The following is a 16,126-nucleotide window of genomic DNA, read 5'->3' as shown; positions in this document are numbered from 1 at the left end:
TAATCTCATTTTTTTTGTGTGTTTTGTTTACTCATAGGGTCTGGGGTTTGTTGCGGTTTTTTTATATTTTCTGGCTTTTACTCTGTTATATTAAGTGTTTGTTTTAATTGAGTTACCTTTTTTTATTCTTTTACTGTTTTATAATTAGCTGATCTTTTTTATATTTACACTTTTTTTAGGGAGCGTATACCGGAAGTCATGGGGGTAGTTTTAGTGCTTGCTTCTTTCGGGCTGGTCTGCGTTAGATTTAGCCTTGGGGTCATGGGGTAGGGGGTGGTGGGAGGGGCTTCATGTTTTAGTTTCTTTCTTCTTGGGCTATGTACATTATTGAAGTATTGCTTGCGTTCTTCTTCCCGGTATCTCTTATTTGTTCTGTTCCCTTTCCGGGTTCGTGGGTCGAGCCTATCGTCAATCCTCCTTCTTGCGGGTTGACTTTAGGGTTTATGGAGTCTATTATTAATTTTGTCTCCTGGAATACTAATGGTCTTAATCATCCTATTAAAAGGAAAAAAGTTTTTAAAGTGTTCCGGAGACTTAAAGCACAAATTTTATTTTTACAAGAGACCCATGTGCGGAGGGGGGACAGACTACGTTTTTTTAAATTCTGGAAGGAACAACAGTTTCATTCGAACTCCAATGCTCAGATTCGAGGCGTCTCTATTTTTATAGGCTCCTCAGTTACTTTTATACAACATGATACTATTTCTGATCCGAATGGTAGATTTCTATTGGTTAGTGGTCTACTATTTAATAAAAAGGTAGTTTTGGTTAATGTTTATGCTCCTAATATGGACTTCCGGAATTTTATAAATCATTATTCATTCAGTTCCCGAATTTGAATGAGTTTTCATTGATCTGGGGCGGAGATCTTAATACCTGTTTATCTCCAGCTTTGGAACGTTCGGCTCCTCTACGGACCTTACCTAATAAATCTGCAACTTTGATTAATTCATTCCTCTCTGATTCTGGGTCGACGGACATTTGGCATTTTTTGCATCCTCAGGAAAAAGATTTTACTTTTTTTTCACATGTTCACCATTCCTATTCAAGAATTGATTATTTCTTTATTGACTCTCGTCTTATTTCTTCAGTGATTAAATGTGATTATGACTCTATAACCATTTCGGATCATGCTCCACTTAAGCTTTCTATTAAAATTCAGGCCAATACACAAAATAATAGACAATGGCGTCTTAATTCGCTGTTGCTTCAGGACTCGGACTTTGTTAACTTTATGAATGAACAGATTGATCTTTTTTTTACAATTAACTATACAGAGGATATTTCTGTGAACATTCTTTGGGATACTTTTAAAGCTTATATTCGTGGTCAGATTATCTCGTATTCTGCTGCTTTGAGGAAGAAGCTGAAGCAGGAGGAGTTGGTAATTGTGGACAAGATTAAGGAACTTGATAAGAAATATGTTATAGCTCCTTCTGAGGAGTTATATAAACAAAGAACTGAACTTCAAATGGAACACAGTTTATTACTTTCGTCCTCGATTGGAAACCAATTAAAGAAAACAAGAAGTGAATTTTATGTACACAGTGCCAAAATTGGCAAACTGTTGGCTAATCAACTGAAGTCTAATTATGCTAAATCTCAAATTAATCAGATTTATAACCAAAATGTCCGACTGATACTTGATCATGCGGGGATTAATCAAACCTTCTGTGATTTTTATTCTTCCTTATATCAATCAGAGTCTCCTCGAGATTCTAAATATATGAATGATTTTTTAGATAACCTAGACTTCCCTGAGATTTCACAGGATATGTCTTCTATGTTAGATACTCCCATTACCACGGATGAGATTAAGAATGTTATTTTCTCTATGAATTTGGGGAAAGCTCCTGGCCCTGATGGGTTTACCGTAGAATTTTATAAATGTTTCGCACCTTCATTAATCCCTTGGTTCTGTAGGGTTTTTGAGGCTTCACTAAAACTTGGTAAACTTCCCGAATCTTTCAATAGAGCATCAATCTCTCTAATATTAAAGAAGGATAAAGATCCTGCTCAATGTGCATCTTATAGACCAATATCTTTATTAAATGTTGATTCTAAAGTTTTTTCTAAGTTATTAGCAAATAGATTAGAAAAAGTACTTCCTTTTATTATTTCGGAAGACCAAACGAGTTTTATTAAAGGTCGTTACTCTTTTTATAATATTCGCACACTGTTAAATATTGTTTATACTCCCTCACAAAATGTTCCTGAGTGTGTTATCTCTTTAGATGCTGAGAAAGCTTTTGATAGAGTAGAATGGCCTTACTTATTTAAGGTGCTTGAACTGTTTAATTTTAGCTCGAAATTTATATCCTGGATTAAACTGTTATATCATTCTCCTGTGGCCTCGGTCCGTACTAACTCTTTAAGCTCACCTTTTTTCCCTCTTTTTCGAGGTACTCAACAAGGTTGTCCTCTTAGTCCTTTATTATTTGATATTGCATTAGAACCTCTTGCAATTGCCATTCAAGAATCTCCAAATATTACTGGGATAACTCGGGGCTTAAAGTCCCATAAAATATCACTCTATGCTGATGACTTACTTTTATATATTTCTAATCCCCAAAAATCCATCCCTGCTGTTTTAGAGCTATTAGCACAATTTGGTCTTTTTTCAGGTTATAAATTAAATCTTAGTAAGAGTGAACTATTCCCGATTAATAAACAACTTCCCTTATATCATAACTTTCCATTTAAATTGATTAATAATTATTTTTCATATCTTGGGATTAAAATTACTTGTAAATACAAAGATTTATTTAAGATTAACTTTTTACCCTTAATTGACCATATTATTCAACTTTCATCTAAATGGTTTCCTTTATATTTAACTTTGATTGGTCGTATTAATGCATTTAAGATGTTTTTTTTGCCAAAATTTTTATATATATTTCAGGCATTACCAATTTTTGTTCCAAAATCTTTTTTTGATAAAGTTGACTCCAAAATTTCTTCATTTATTTGGCAAAATAAAAACCCGAGACTGGGTAAAATACATTTACAGAAAGCTAAGAGAGTGGAGGTTTAGCATTACCTAACTTTAGATTTTATTATTGGGCAATTAATATTCGACATATGAAATTTTGGTTACTTGACCAGGATATACTATCCATTCCTAAATGGGTAGCATTGGAATTACAATCTGTTCAGGGTTATACACTTGGCTCTATTTTAGGTTCCTCTCTTCCTTTTGATTTGAAACGCCTTAAACAGGTATCTAACCCGATAGTTAAATATACCTTACGTATTTGGTTTCAATTCAGAAAATTTTTTGATCTTAACCAATTTGGGCTAGTGATTCCTATTTTAGGTAACATATTTTTTCCTCCCTCTTTTATGGATCGTGCTTTTCAAATTTGGAAGACTAAGGGTATTTCATGGTTTTGGGATTTATTTTTAGATGGTTCCCTTATGTCTTTTGAACAATTATCTAATAAATATAATTTATCAAGAATACATTTTTTTAGATATCTACAAGTTAGAAATTTCCTAAGTACTATACTTTCTTCCTTTCCAATGCTTCCTCCTACATACATTTTAGATACTATAATTAACCTTAATCCATGTCAGAAAGGTGCATCGGCTATGATTTATAATATTATTATGAAACTTAGGAAAGCTCCATTTGATAAGATTAGGGTAGATTGGGAACAGGAATTGGGGTTTATCATTTCCGTGGATGACTGGGGGCAGATTTTACAATTAGTCAATACTTCCTCTATCTGTGCTAAACATTCCCTAATTCAATTTAAAGTTGTTCATAGAGCACATATGTCCAAAGATAAATTAGCTCGCTTTTATTCTCATATTAATCCTTTTCGTGATAGATGTCCGGGGCAGATAGCCTCTTTAACTCATATGTTTTGGTCTTGTCCTACTCTGGAAACTTTATGGAGAGACATTTTTAATATTATCTCCAAGGTATTGAATATAGATATCTCTCCTCACCCTATTACTGCTATCTTTGGACTACCTAAAATTTCCAGTAATCTTTCTCCTTCAGCCCGTAGAATGATTGCATTTCTTACTTTAATGGCGAAAAGATGTATCTTACAACATTGGAAAGAGCTTAATGCTCCAACTACCTTTTTTTGGTTTTCTCAGACGATATTATGCTTGAATTTGGAGAAAATTAGAAGCAATCTTTATGACTCCTCATTTAAATTTGAACAGACCTGGAGATCTTTTATTCAATATTTTCATTTAATGTAATATATACCCTTCTTGTTTTTTTTTACTGTTTTTAATGGAGGTCGGGATTGAGGACGTGATTTTAAGTTTAACTCTGTTTGGTTTCAAGTTAGCCCATTGCTTTGCTTTGCTTTTAGTTAGTTGCACGGTGGGTTTTTTTGGGGGCGTTTTTTTTCCTTATCTCTATTGATATATATATAAAATTAGTATACTATTATGTTACCTTGGTACGTTATGTTTAAATTACATTGATTGTATCTTTTTTTGTATTAATATCTCCTGTAATTTTATTATATTTTAACAGTGTATTAGTGCCTATATGGCTTACCATTTTGTATACTTATTCAATAAAAAGATTTAAAAAGAAAGAAAAGATAGCCAAATAATAAAATATTTCAAAGGTAAAATTAGCTTTAGTGGCCTTACCCGAGCACCATGCAATTGAATAGATGGATCTTGTTCTTCCATGCTTTTGCAAGCAACTTCTCCTAGCTCCATCAAGCTCGCCTGGGCCATTCTGAAATATCCTTTGACAAGCAGAGCCAATACCTGCAAGCCAACAAAACATATCCCTTTCATATTTTCATCTAATGAGATCTCAGGCAAATTGAGCGACACTGCAGAATCAACAAAGGCTGTTACCCACTTGTCACTTCTGTTCTGTAAAGGTTCTGAATTATTTCTTTTCCTCTTTAGCTATAAGACCAAATGTCAAAAGATGCATCTTTAACAGTAATGTATATGACAGAAATACACTCAGTAGCCACTTTATTAGGTACATCTGTACACAGGCTTGTTAACGCAAGCATCTGATCAGCTAATCATGTGGCAGCAACTCAATGCATAAAAGCATGCAGGCATAGTCAAGAGTCATTCGGGGCAGAAATGTGATCTAAATGACTTTGTCATGGAATAGCTGTTGGTGCCAGACGGGGTGGTTTGAGCATCTGAGAAACTGCTGATCTCCTGGGGTTTTCACACATGACAGTCTCGAGAGTTCACAGTGCGAAAAACAAAAAAAAACAGTGAGCGACAGCTCTATGGCAAAAATATCTTGTTAATGAGAAAAATCAGAGAATGGCCAGACTGGCTCAAGCTGACAGGAAAGCTAGGTAACTCAAGTAACCATCAGCGGTGTGCAGAAGAGCATCTCAGAATGCACAACACATTGAAACTTGAAGTGGATGGGCTACAGCAGCAGAAGATCACACCGAGTTCCACTCCTGTACCTAATAAAGTGGCCACTGTGGGTATATTTTCAACTATGCACCAAACTAATAAAGCACCTTCATTCAATACCATAAAGTATACTTCTTTTTTAAATCTAAGTTAAACAAAAAGAAATCACAAGTTGGGAAGGTGATACAATTCGCACCCCATGACCATACCCTGTGAATAACAAACAACACTTGCTGTGTACTGCATGCCACTGTCCAATAGGACAAAGACCAGTAAATTATAACTGGAAAATGTCCGCCACAAGCTCATCATTGGCACCTTCGTCACAGCAACATTGCTAAGATCCTCATTCTCAGTGTAAAAAAGTTCAAAAAATCCTGTGAGAGTGTTACAGAGCCATCTCAGGACTCTGGTTAAATAAGGCAACATGAAATCTTTTGAGAAGTCAAATATGGGAAACTACACCAGCGAGGACTTAAAACACAAGAAAGTAGGAACAGATCGTCAAACCTGTCTCACATTCAATATAATCAGGGCTGATCTACGCTGGCCTCACATCCTCTTCTATGCCAGTTGCCCCTCACCCGCAGTCCCTATATCTTTCAAATACAGTGGATTCCAGTTATTTAGGACATATTGGGATCAATACATTTTGGTCAAATTAGCTGAAGTTTCATGGAAATAGTTAAAAATGTATAAAAATGATAAACTACTATTTAACTGAGTAACAAACTGTGTACTTAAATGAATTCCAGAACAAATTAAAACACTACCAATACCATACAGTACCAAAAATTGTGTATTAGTTCCTAATAGTTATCAATGGAGGAATTCATACACTGCCATGTTTTTTTATGATTGACTGTAGTTGAATAAGGGGGTGTATGGGATGTCCAGTGAAGGGGCAGCTCATTCACCTTTGGTCCTCATCCACACTCGGGTCTCACCTGGGAATCCAAGTAGCTGTTTGCATGTAACAGTGGTCACACCCCGGTATACTGCTTTGATAGAGAGGCTAAATCATGCGAGGGTAACCGGCGGGCCTCATATCCCAGTGAGACAGGGGTATGCCTGGCCTAGCATGCAAAGTCAGCTCCCGGATGAGATGTACAGTGAAATCGGATGGCCAAGAAAGTGGTTCAGCAATACTCTGTGAAGGGCAACGGGCGTCATGTGGCACAGAAGAAGTCATGGTTATCCACTGCAACCAATGAAGACCCCAGTTGTGACAACTACTTGTACCACTGGAAATGGACTTCAGAGATCGAGAGAGTGAAACTGCCCTAATGCAACAGCTTTTCCACTTTAAAAACTCTGCAGCATAGGTTCCTTGTCATCATCGAATAAGATAAGACAACCACCAAATAAATAAAATCAGCAGAGACACCTAGTGCAGATATTGGACTGCCTTCATACAATGCCTTAGACAATTACATCCTCCAAATCTTCATTTTCATAGTAACATTCAAAATGATAGTCAATACCTTCAAAATCTTCGCAGTTCCTAACTTGTTGAAGTAGTGAAATAGTTCCATTTACACCTTTTCTGACATAAGACCATAAGAAAAAGGAGCAGAATTAGACCATTTGGCCCATCGAGTCTACTCTGCTATTTCATCATAGCTGATCCATTTCCCTCTCAGCCCCAATCTCTTGCCTTCTCCCCGTATCGATTAATGCCCTGACTAATCAAGAACCTATCAACTTCTGTCATAAATAAACCCAATGACTTAGCCTCCAAAGTCACCTGTGGCAACAAATTCCATAGATTCACCACTCTTCGGTTGGAGAAATTCCTCTTCATCTCCATTCTAAACGGACATCCCTCTGACCTGAGGCTGTATCCTTTGGTCCTAAACTCCCCCACCATAAGAGACATCCTCTCCACGTCCACTCATCTTTCCTCACCACTAACTCAAACTGCAAATTAATCTTTATGAAATCCTGCATGAGGACTCACAAATTCCTTTGCACCTCAGATTTTTTAAATTTTCTCTCCATTTAGAAAGCAGTCTATGCTTTTATTTCTCCCGAAGTGCATGACCATATGCTTCCCAACACTGTATTCCATCTGCCACTTCTTTTCCCATTCCCCCAATCTGTCTAAGTCCTTCTGTAGCCTCTCTGCTTCCTCAGAACTATCTGCCTATCCTTTTGCCAATCAACTGTCTAGCTCTTGGCTCCATCCCTCCCCCTCCTGTCTTCTCCTATCATTTCGGATCTCCCCCTCCCCCTCCGACTTTCAAATCTCTTACTAGCTCTTCTTTCAGTTAGTCCCGATGAAGGATCTCGGCCTGAAACGTCGACTGTACCTCTTCCTAGAGATGCTGCCTGGCCTGCTGCGTTCACCAGCAACTTTTATGTGTGTTGCCTATCCACCTATTTTCATATCAACTATAAACTTGGCCGCAAAGCCATCAATTCTATCATCCAAATCAATAACCTATAACATAAAAAGAAGTGGTCCCAACATAACCCCCTGTGGAACACCACTAGTCATCAGCAGCCAGCCAGAAAAGGTTCCCTGTATTCCCACTCCTTGCTCCCTACCAATCAGCCAATGTTCTATCCATGTTAGTACCTTTCCTGTAATACTATGGGCTCTTAACATGTTAAGATTCACCTTTGTCTATCCTGCTTGTTGTTTCTTCAAAAATTCCAACAGATTTGTTAGGCAAGATTTTCCCTTAAAAGAAACAATGCTGACGTTAGCTTCACACACAAATGCTGAAGGGTCTCAGCTCGAAACATCCACTGTACTCTTTTCCATAGATTCTGCCTGGCCTGCAGAGTTCCTCCAGCATTTTGTGTGAGTTGCTCAGATTTTCAGCATCTGCAGATTTTCTCATGTTAAGGATTTAATGTCTTCAGCCACTTGTGATAAGGCTGATTTTAGCCTATTTTATCACGTGCCTCCAAGTAACCCGAAACCACATCCTCAACAATCAACTCCAACAGCTTCTGAATGCTTGGAACCACAGTGAGCAAGTCAATTCTGAATGGTGTTACTGCTTACTTCTTGCCAACTATTAGTGACAAAAAGCTCCACTTTTTGAATATAGGCCCATGCAAATGACGCAAGTTAAAAAGTGTTTGATCCAAGCACAGTGGAATGTCACAATGTATGCTACTCAAGCTAGTTAGAAACCATTCGACAGCAGTCTCCTGTCCCAATTAAGCAGCATAGGGTCCCAAATAAACAAAGTGTATCCCGTAAACACTAGGAATTCTGCAGATGCTGGAAATTCAAGCAACACACATCAAAGTTGCTGGTGAACGCAGCAGGCCAGGCAGCATCTCTAGGAACAGGTACAGTCGACGTTTCAGGCCAAGACCCTTTGTCAGCGTCCTGACGAAGGGTCTTGGCCCGAAACGTCGACTGTACCTCTTCCTAGCGATGCTGCCTGGCCTGCTGCGTTCACCAGCAACTTTGATGTGTGTTGAAAGTATATCCCGACTATTTTCTCGATTAGTTTTTGTTCTTTAAGAGTTGTCCCAAATAAGTGGCCATCCTGATTAACCAATGGCCCAATTAACCAGAATCCAATGTATTTACCTATCGTCACCTTAAAGATATCAACTACTTTAGGAGACAGAGAATTCCGGAAGTTCATTACTCTCGGAGAGAAGAAATTAATGCATACCTCACTTTTAATAGATTGTCCCCTATCTTAGAGCTTTGTTGCCTTGTGTAAAACTCCCCCACTGATGAAAACATCTCAATATCTACCTTGTACTCCCCTTAGAATCTCATATCTTTGGATAAGGTCACTGCTCATTTCCAGGGGAAAATTTCCAGGGCTGTCCTTACCACGATGAAGAAGCCAGAAAGAATATGGCAAGGGAAAATAGAAGAGTGAATAAAAGATTTAATACATAAAGAGGTTAGGATTAAAACTAAAACGCAGCTCTCTGAACAATGTATCAAGTGTTAGGGTCTCACCTGTAGTGCCTCTACTCGAACAGGGGAAGCTTCATACAAGCTACTTCCTGTGCCTGAGCCCGTGTCACTGTCAGAGTATGACTCCTGCTTCGGCATGGTAATGATGGAAATGCATAACTGGGTCAGCCAGCAGAGCTCCAGCTGTGGGCTTTCCGGAATCTGCTCTTCTCTTTCACGGTTTGCAACCAGCTGGTGTTTTCTCCAGGACTCGGCATCACTGAGGCGGTGGGGTGTCCCTGAGCCGCTGCTCGAGAGGCCTAACGAGCTAGGCTGCTGCAACAGCAGCTGCACCTCAGGGAGAGGCGCCTGAACAGACAGGATAGCCCCAAGCAAAGTCAGGCTGCACACACGCACATTGACATCTAAAGTTTCAGGAGGAAAAAAAAAGTACAATAATCTTTCTGGTTAAAAGCATGGACAGTGATCAACTTTCCTGAACTAGTATCAGAATCACATTCAGAATCTGACTACACAATTGAAAGTGCCCTATTTACAATGGTTAACATGGTAGCTCTAGATCTATGATTGTTCAGTTCAAATGATAACTTCATCTGCAGGCTCAATACACAGTAATTCCACACAAACATCAGCTATGTAGTTCCAGTTCTGTAACTTAAACAACATTGGGTAGTGCCAGGTCTCTGATGGTTCAATCTAATACTAACCAGAATTAAATCATCTTGTACAGATTAAAGATCAGCTTTGTTTTTCATATGTACGTTGAAACAGAAGTGAAATGAATCATTTGCATCAATGACCAATACAGTCCGAGGAAGTGCTGGGGGCAGCCCACAAGCGTCATCACGCTTCCAGTGCCAACTTTGAATGCCCATAACTTACTAACACGCAAGTCTTTGGAACCCGGAGGGAAATTGGAGCACCTGGAGGAAACTTGCACAGTCACGGGGAGAACATAGAAATCCCATACGTACAGTGGTACTAGAAAGTTTGCGAACCCTGCAGAATTTTCTCTATTTCTGCATAAATATGACCTAAAATGTGATCAGATCTTCACACAAGTCCCAAAACTAGATAAGGAGAACCCAATTAAATAAATAACACAAAAACATTATACTTGTTCATTTATTTATTGAGAAAAATTATCCAATATTACATGTATTTGTTGGAAAAAATATGTACATCTCTGGGATAATGCCTTCTACAAAACCATTTGGAGTCAGATGTTCCAATCAATGATATGAGATTGGAAGTGTGGGTTGTAGAGCTGCCCTGCTCTATAAAAAAAGACACACAAAGTCAGGTTACTTACAGAGCCTGCTGTTCTTAAGAAAGATCTGTTTATGTACACCATGTCTCAATCCAAACAACTTTCAGAGGACCTTAGAAGAACTGTAGAGATGCATAAAGCTCGAAAAGGCTACAAGAACATTTCTAAAGACCTGAGTGTTCATCACTCCACAGTAAGAGAAATTATCTACAAATGGAGGAATGGTGTTCTGCAAAGATCACACCAAGAGCACAACGTGCAATGCTGAAGGAGGTGAAAAACAACCCAAGGGTAACAGCAAAAGACCTGCAGAAATCTCTAGACATCCCTTGCTAAAGTCTCTGTTTATGTGTCCACTGTAAGAAAATCAATGAACAAGAATGGATGGAGGAAGCCACAGTTCTCCAAAAAAAAACACTGCTGCACGTCTCAAGTTTGCAAAAGACCACTTGGATGTTCTACGCCTCTGCTACAATGTTCTGTGGACAGATGAAACAAAAGTTGAACTTTTTGGCAGAAATGCGCATTGCTACGTTTGGAGGAAAAAGGGCACTGCACACCAACACAGAAACCTCATCCCAACTGAGAAGCATGGTGGAAGGAGCATCATGGTTTGGGGCTGCTTTGCTGCCTCAGGGCCTGGACAGCTTGCAATCGTTGAGGGAACAATAAATTCAAAATTGTATCAAGACATTTTATAGGACAGGGGTCCCCAACCTTTTTTGCACCACAGACCAGATTAAAATTGACAATATTCTTGCGGACCAGCCGATGGAGGGGGGGTGAGGGTGCTGGTGTTCAAGTTCAACAGTGCGTAACAGGGAATGAGGAAAGGTGCAGCTGACTCATATAGTTTCATTTTGCCAAATCACCACAGCCCGGTAGCACATGCTTTGCGGCCCAGTACCAGTCCGCAGAAGGGTGGTTGGGAGCCACTGTTATAGGAGAATGCCAAGGTAGCAGTCTGTCACCTGAAGCCTAATAGAAGTTGGATAGTGCAACAGACAATGATCCGAAAGACAAGAGTAAATCAACAACAGAATGGAATTCGTGTTTTGGAAAGGCTGAGTTAAAATACTGACCTTAATCCTATAAAATGTTGTGGAAGGCCCTGAAACAAGCAGCTCATGCAAGGAAGCCCACCAAAATTCCCAGGGCTGAAGCAGTTTTACAAGGAAAAATGGCCTAAAATTCCTCCAGGCCGATGTACAGTACTGATCAACAGCTACCGGAAACATTTGGTTAAAGTTATTGCTGTACAAGGGGGGAGGGATGTCACACCAGTTTCTAAAAGCAAAGGTTCACATACTTTATCCAATAATTACATGTAACATTGGATCATTTTTCTCAATAATTAAATGAACGCGTATAATTTTTTGTGCTTTTTATTTAAATAGAGAAGATTCAACAGGGTTCACAAACTTTCTAGCACCACTGTATAGTGGCAGAAATTGAACTCCAATCACTAGTGTTGTAAAGCTTTATGCTAACCACTATACTACCTTGCAATCCTTCTGTGCAACGGATCTTTAGACCTTTAATTCATGTAGGAAAAATGCAGAGGGAATGGACACAAACAATAGCAAGATATGTGACCTATAGAAATGACCTTCTAGTTTGTTTTGAGATACAAGCACCTAAGCATCTAATATGATGGCAGGTCACACACCCTCATAGTACAGAGGCAGTAGTGACAGAACAGGAGAGATCTATTACTCTTGCCCTAAGTCAGGCATTTGGTGCTTTATCTTTAAAAACAGAGTGCACTTCCCAAAACTGAATTGCCCTATATACCACTTGTTAAAAGTTGCAATAAAGGATAGAGAGGAAACTAAGTAATTAAAACATATGATCTCCAGTTCTACCAGTCAGTTAAGCGATGAACTACACAAGCTTGGGATCTGATCTCTTGCCCACATTCTCAGCCAGAGAAAGATGCAGGTATTAAGAAAATGAAAATTATACAAAAAATATAACAACAGCAGGAAGTGCATTTTGTAGTCAAATGGGCTGGGGAGGTGTCCAGAATCATCAAAAGGTTCAGGGAGGAGAGCTTTGTGGAACTGGTACAGAGGAAGAATTGAGACCTGGGTCATATAAACCATAGAATGGCTGGGCAGGCTTCAAAGGCCAGGTGGTTTACACCTGATCCCACTTTCAGGTGTGTTTTCTTGTATGTTAGCCAGTACTGGTTTCTATCACTGTTGTGACTGTTTCAGGACAATCAGAAAACTGTGAAACAACCAGAAACCAAAAGAAAAACTCAACTCATTGCTCTTGGCTACTACAAAAATTATTCATTCATGACTGGGTAACTGGGGAATAAAAATACATAAACCAAAGCTCCTAACTTAATTCTGTACCTTATTTTCCAGCTCTCTCATTTTCTGCCTTTCCTTCCTGACCTAGCTTTTATTTTCTAACCATGTAAAAGGTCCAAATTTCCTTCCCTCTGTATTACAATAATGACAATACTCATTAACTAGCCGTGACGTGCTTTCTGACAGCCAGAGGTCAAAGAAAAATAAAATACTCTTACTGTCCTGCCTCAGTCCATCATCCCCACTTTACTCAAAAGCCTGTGCTTCAGGATCCATCAACAAAAGTAGAGGTCGCCTTACACATTTGAAAATAAACAGAAGCACAAACCTCGAAAGCAGTTGTAAGGTTTAATGTGATTCCAAACACGAGTAAGAAGTCCTGGTTTGAGGCGATTGTAGGGCACATTAGTCACCAAATTGGCAAGACACTGTTCCAAGAAAAAAAGAAAAATACAAGATCAAAATACTAAACTTATAAGACACCACCCCAACTTTTAAAAAGTCTTAAAAAATAGTACCCCTCAGTACAGCACTCTCATTATCACACCATAATGTAGAGTATGCTACGACATCCTGGAGTTAGAATTGAAACAGATGTTTGCTTAACTGAATTGACACTTATTCACCAAAAGGACACAAGGAGTGTATTAAACACAACCGATTCTGCAGATACTGGAAAACCTGAGCAACATATACAAAGTGCTGGAGGAATTCAGCAGGTCAGGCAACGTCTATGGAGAGAAATAAGCAGTGGACGTTTCCGGCCAAGATCCTTCACCAGGACAGATACATGATAAAGGGTCTCGGCCCGAAGTGACGACTCTTTATTCCTCTCTATAGATGCTGCCTGACCTGTTGAGTTCCTCCGGTATTTTGTGCGTGTTACTTTGAATTTCCAGCATATGCAGAATCTCTTGTGTTTAAGAATAAAAGCAAAACGGTTAAACTTGAATACATTAAATAGTGTTATTAGAGAAGTTCAGCTCATTTAGCATATTTAAGTTTGGGAATTTTATTCATCACTCCATTCTTGTCTTTAACTTGAACTCGCTGAATCATCATCTTCATCATCATTATGTACCGTGTCATATGACGTGGACAATCATGGTTTTTCCAAGACCATGTTTGATCTTGGCAAATTTTTCAATAGAAGTGGTTTACCATTGCCTTCTTCTGGGCAGTATCTTTATAAGATATAATGTCAACAAGATATTTGCTTAGAAGGAACTGAAATGATTCAAACTACTGGCAGGTGATAGGTGGTTGGGTGGGTGAAGTAAGAAGCTGGGAGGCAATAGATGGAACAGGTGAAGGGCTGAAGAAGATGAAATCTGATAGGAGAGGATAATGGACCATGGAAGAAAGGGGAGAGGCACCAGAGTGAGCTGACTGGCAGATGAGGAGAAGAGAAGGGATGAAAGGTGAACCAAAATGTGGAATGGAATTTCCCTTCATTGATACTGCCTGACCTAATGATTTCCTCCAGCATTGTGCGTATGTTGCTCAATTTTTCCAGAATCTGCAGTATCTCTTGCGTCTCTGTAGAATCAACTAATCAATAAACACATTAAGATGCAGTAGGAGTACATACGGTTTACCTTGATTATCTGTGTGAGTGTCTGTGGTGAGGATTCTGCCACTAAGGCAAGCAACAGACATCTGTGAAGCTCCCGGATGCTGGAAGCCAGGGTGACAGAGAAAGGTATGAAGGCTCTGCGATGGTCATTGGTATCTTCCGCAACAGACAGAAAGTGCTTTGATCCTTCCAAGATGGCTGATAAGACTTGCAGGGCACCAGCACGGACCTGATCGATATAAATTGGTAAATTGGTTTATGATCGTCACACGTACAGAGGTACAGTGAAAAACTTGTCTTGCCCATAAGATCAACTCATTGCAACGGTGAATTGAGATAGTACAAGGTAAAACAATAACACAGTGCAAAATAATTATTCCTAGGATTTTAATTTAAATAGCAGAACAACTCCAATTGAAGTAATGAGTGGATCTGCAAAGAGCAGCTTGTAACCGAGTAGCCACACTCCATTTACTGAAATACTGAACTTCAGTAACTCATTCTTCTACTTTGTTCTTTAGTCATCAAGCTTTTGTCCACAAATGAAAGAGAATTGTAATCCGTATCTTCAGAGGACACATATTGCACTTAAGTCAATATATGAAGTGCAATCTATTACTCTGCATGGATCTCAAATTGCTGATAATAAACATTAATTCTACAACTAATTGATTTCAAATTTCCAGACCTACAAAACTCAGAAAAGGCCAAATCAACCTGTGCTGTCTGCCCAGTGAGGGTCTGGTTATCTGGGATCAAAGAGCACAAACTAAAATCCAGATTTGCAGATTAATGATTAATTTGTATCATACAAGCTAGAATTTCACTATCCCCTGGCTAAAAAGATGCCTCCTCATCTCTGCTCCAAAGGGACATGCTTCTATTTTGAGGTTGTGCCCACTGGTCCTAATCTCTCCCATTACAGGTGTCCCCCACTTTTCAAACATTCGCTTTACGAAACCTCACTGTTACGAAAGACCTACATTAGTTACCTGTTTTCGCTAACAGAAGGTATTTTCACTGCGCGCAAAAAAAATCAGCACACAATAAAAATCAGCGCGCACCCCGAGCAGCCGCTCTCCCCGGGATTTGAAACTGCATTCAGGACGGCATTGCATAAACACGTGCCTGTGAGCAACCGTTAGCAAGATAAGTTCTAAGGTATTGGAAAAGCCTGAAAGAGTTCATAAGGGTGTTACACTTAGCGTAAAACTAGACATAATTAAGCGTTTCAATCGTGGTGAACAAAGCAAGGATAAAGTGAGTTTGGTTTGTGGAAGTTGACGAAGGTGATGTTGAAGAAGTTTTGGCATCCCATGACCAAGAACTGATAGATGAAGAGCTGATGCAATTGGAAGAGGAAAGGATAACAATCGAAACCGAATGCAGTAGCGAACGGACTGAAAGTGACTGCGTGAGATTTTCGCTGCAATGATAAAGTATGACTTTAATTTTGAAAGGGTACATAGGTTTAGGGCATATTTGCAGGATGGTTTGAGTGCTTACAAAGAACTGTATGATAGAAAAATGCGCGAGGCTAAGCGGTCAAGCACATCAGTCACAGCAGACGACAAACCTTGACCTTCGACATCGAGGTGGGCAGTCATAGGAGAAGATGAGCTGCCTGCCCTAATGGAAACAGATGACGATGAGATGACACCCCAGTGTCTCACCACCCCAAC

The 16,126-nt window shown here is 39.2% G+C and overlaps 1 protein-coding gene across 2 annotated transcripts in view; it reads right to left on the bottom strand.

Annotated features, from left to right (window-relative positions):
* Positions 1-16,126, bottom strand: part of heatr6 (HEAT repeat containing 6) — a 76,825-nt gene that overhangs the window by 18,187 nt on the left and 42,512 nt on the right. For both annotated transcript variants that reach the window (XM_063031951.1, XM_063031950.1), the window contains 4 exons: positions 14,467-14,673; positions 13,197-13,296; positions 9,320-9,681; positions 4,624-4,746 (listed from right to left, as the gene is read on the bottom strand). In XM_063031951.1, the coding sequence (XP_062888021.1) occupies positions 4,624-4,746; positions 9,320-9,681; positions 13,197-13,296; positions 14,467-14,673 (792 nt within the window). The remainder of the gene's footprint in view (positions 1-4,623; positions 4,747-9,319; positions 9,682-13,196; positions 13,297-14,466; positions 14,674-16,126) is intronic.

The sequence above is a fragment of the Mobula hypostoma genome, chromosome 23 (assembly GCF_963921235.1).
Source record: "Mobula hypostoma chromosome 23, sMobHyp1.1, whole genome shotgun sequence".
Lineage (NCBI taxonomy): Eukaryota > Metazoa > Chordata > Chondrichthyes > Myliobatiformes > Myliobatidae > Mobula > Mobula hypostoma.
The sequence above is the reverse complement of the archived record's forward strand: the minus strand, read 5'-3'. Positions and strand labels throughout refer to the sequence as shown.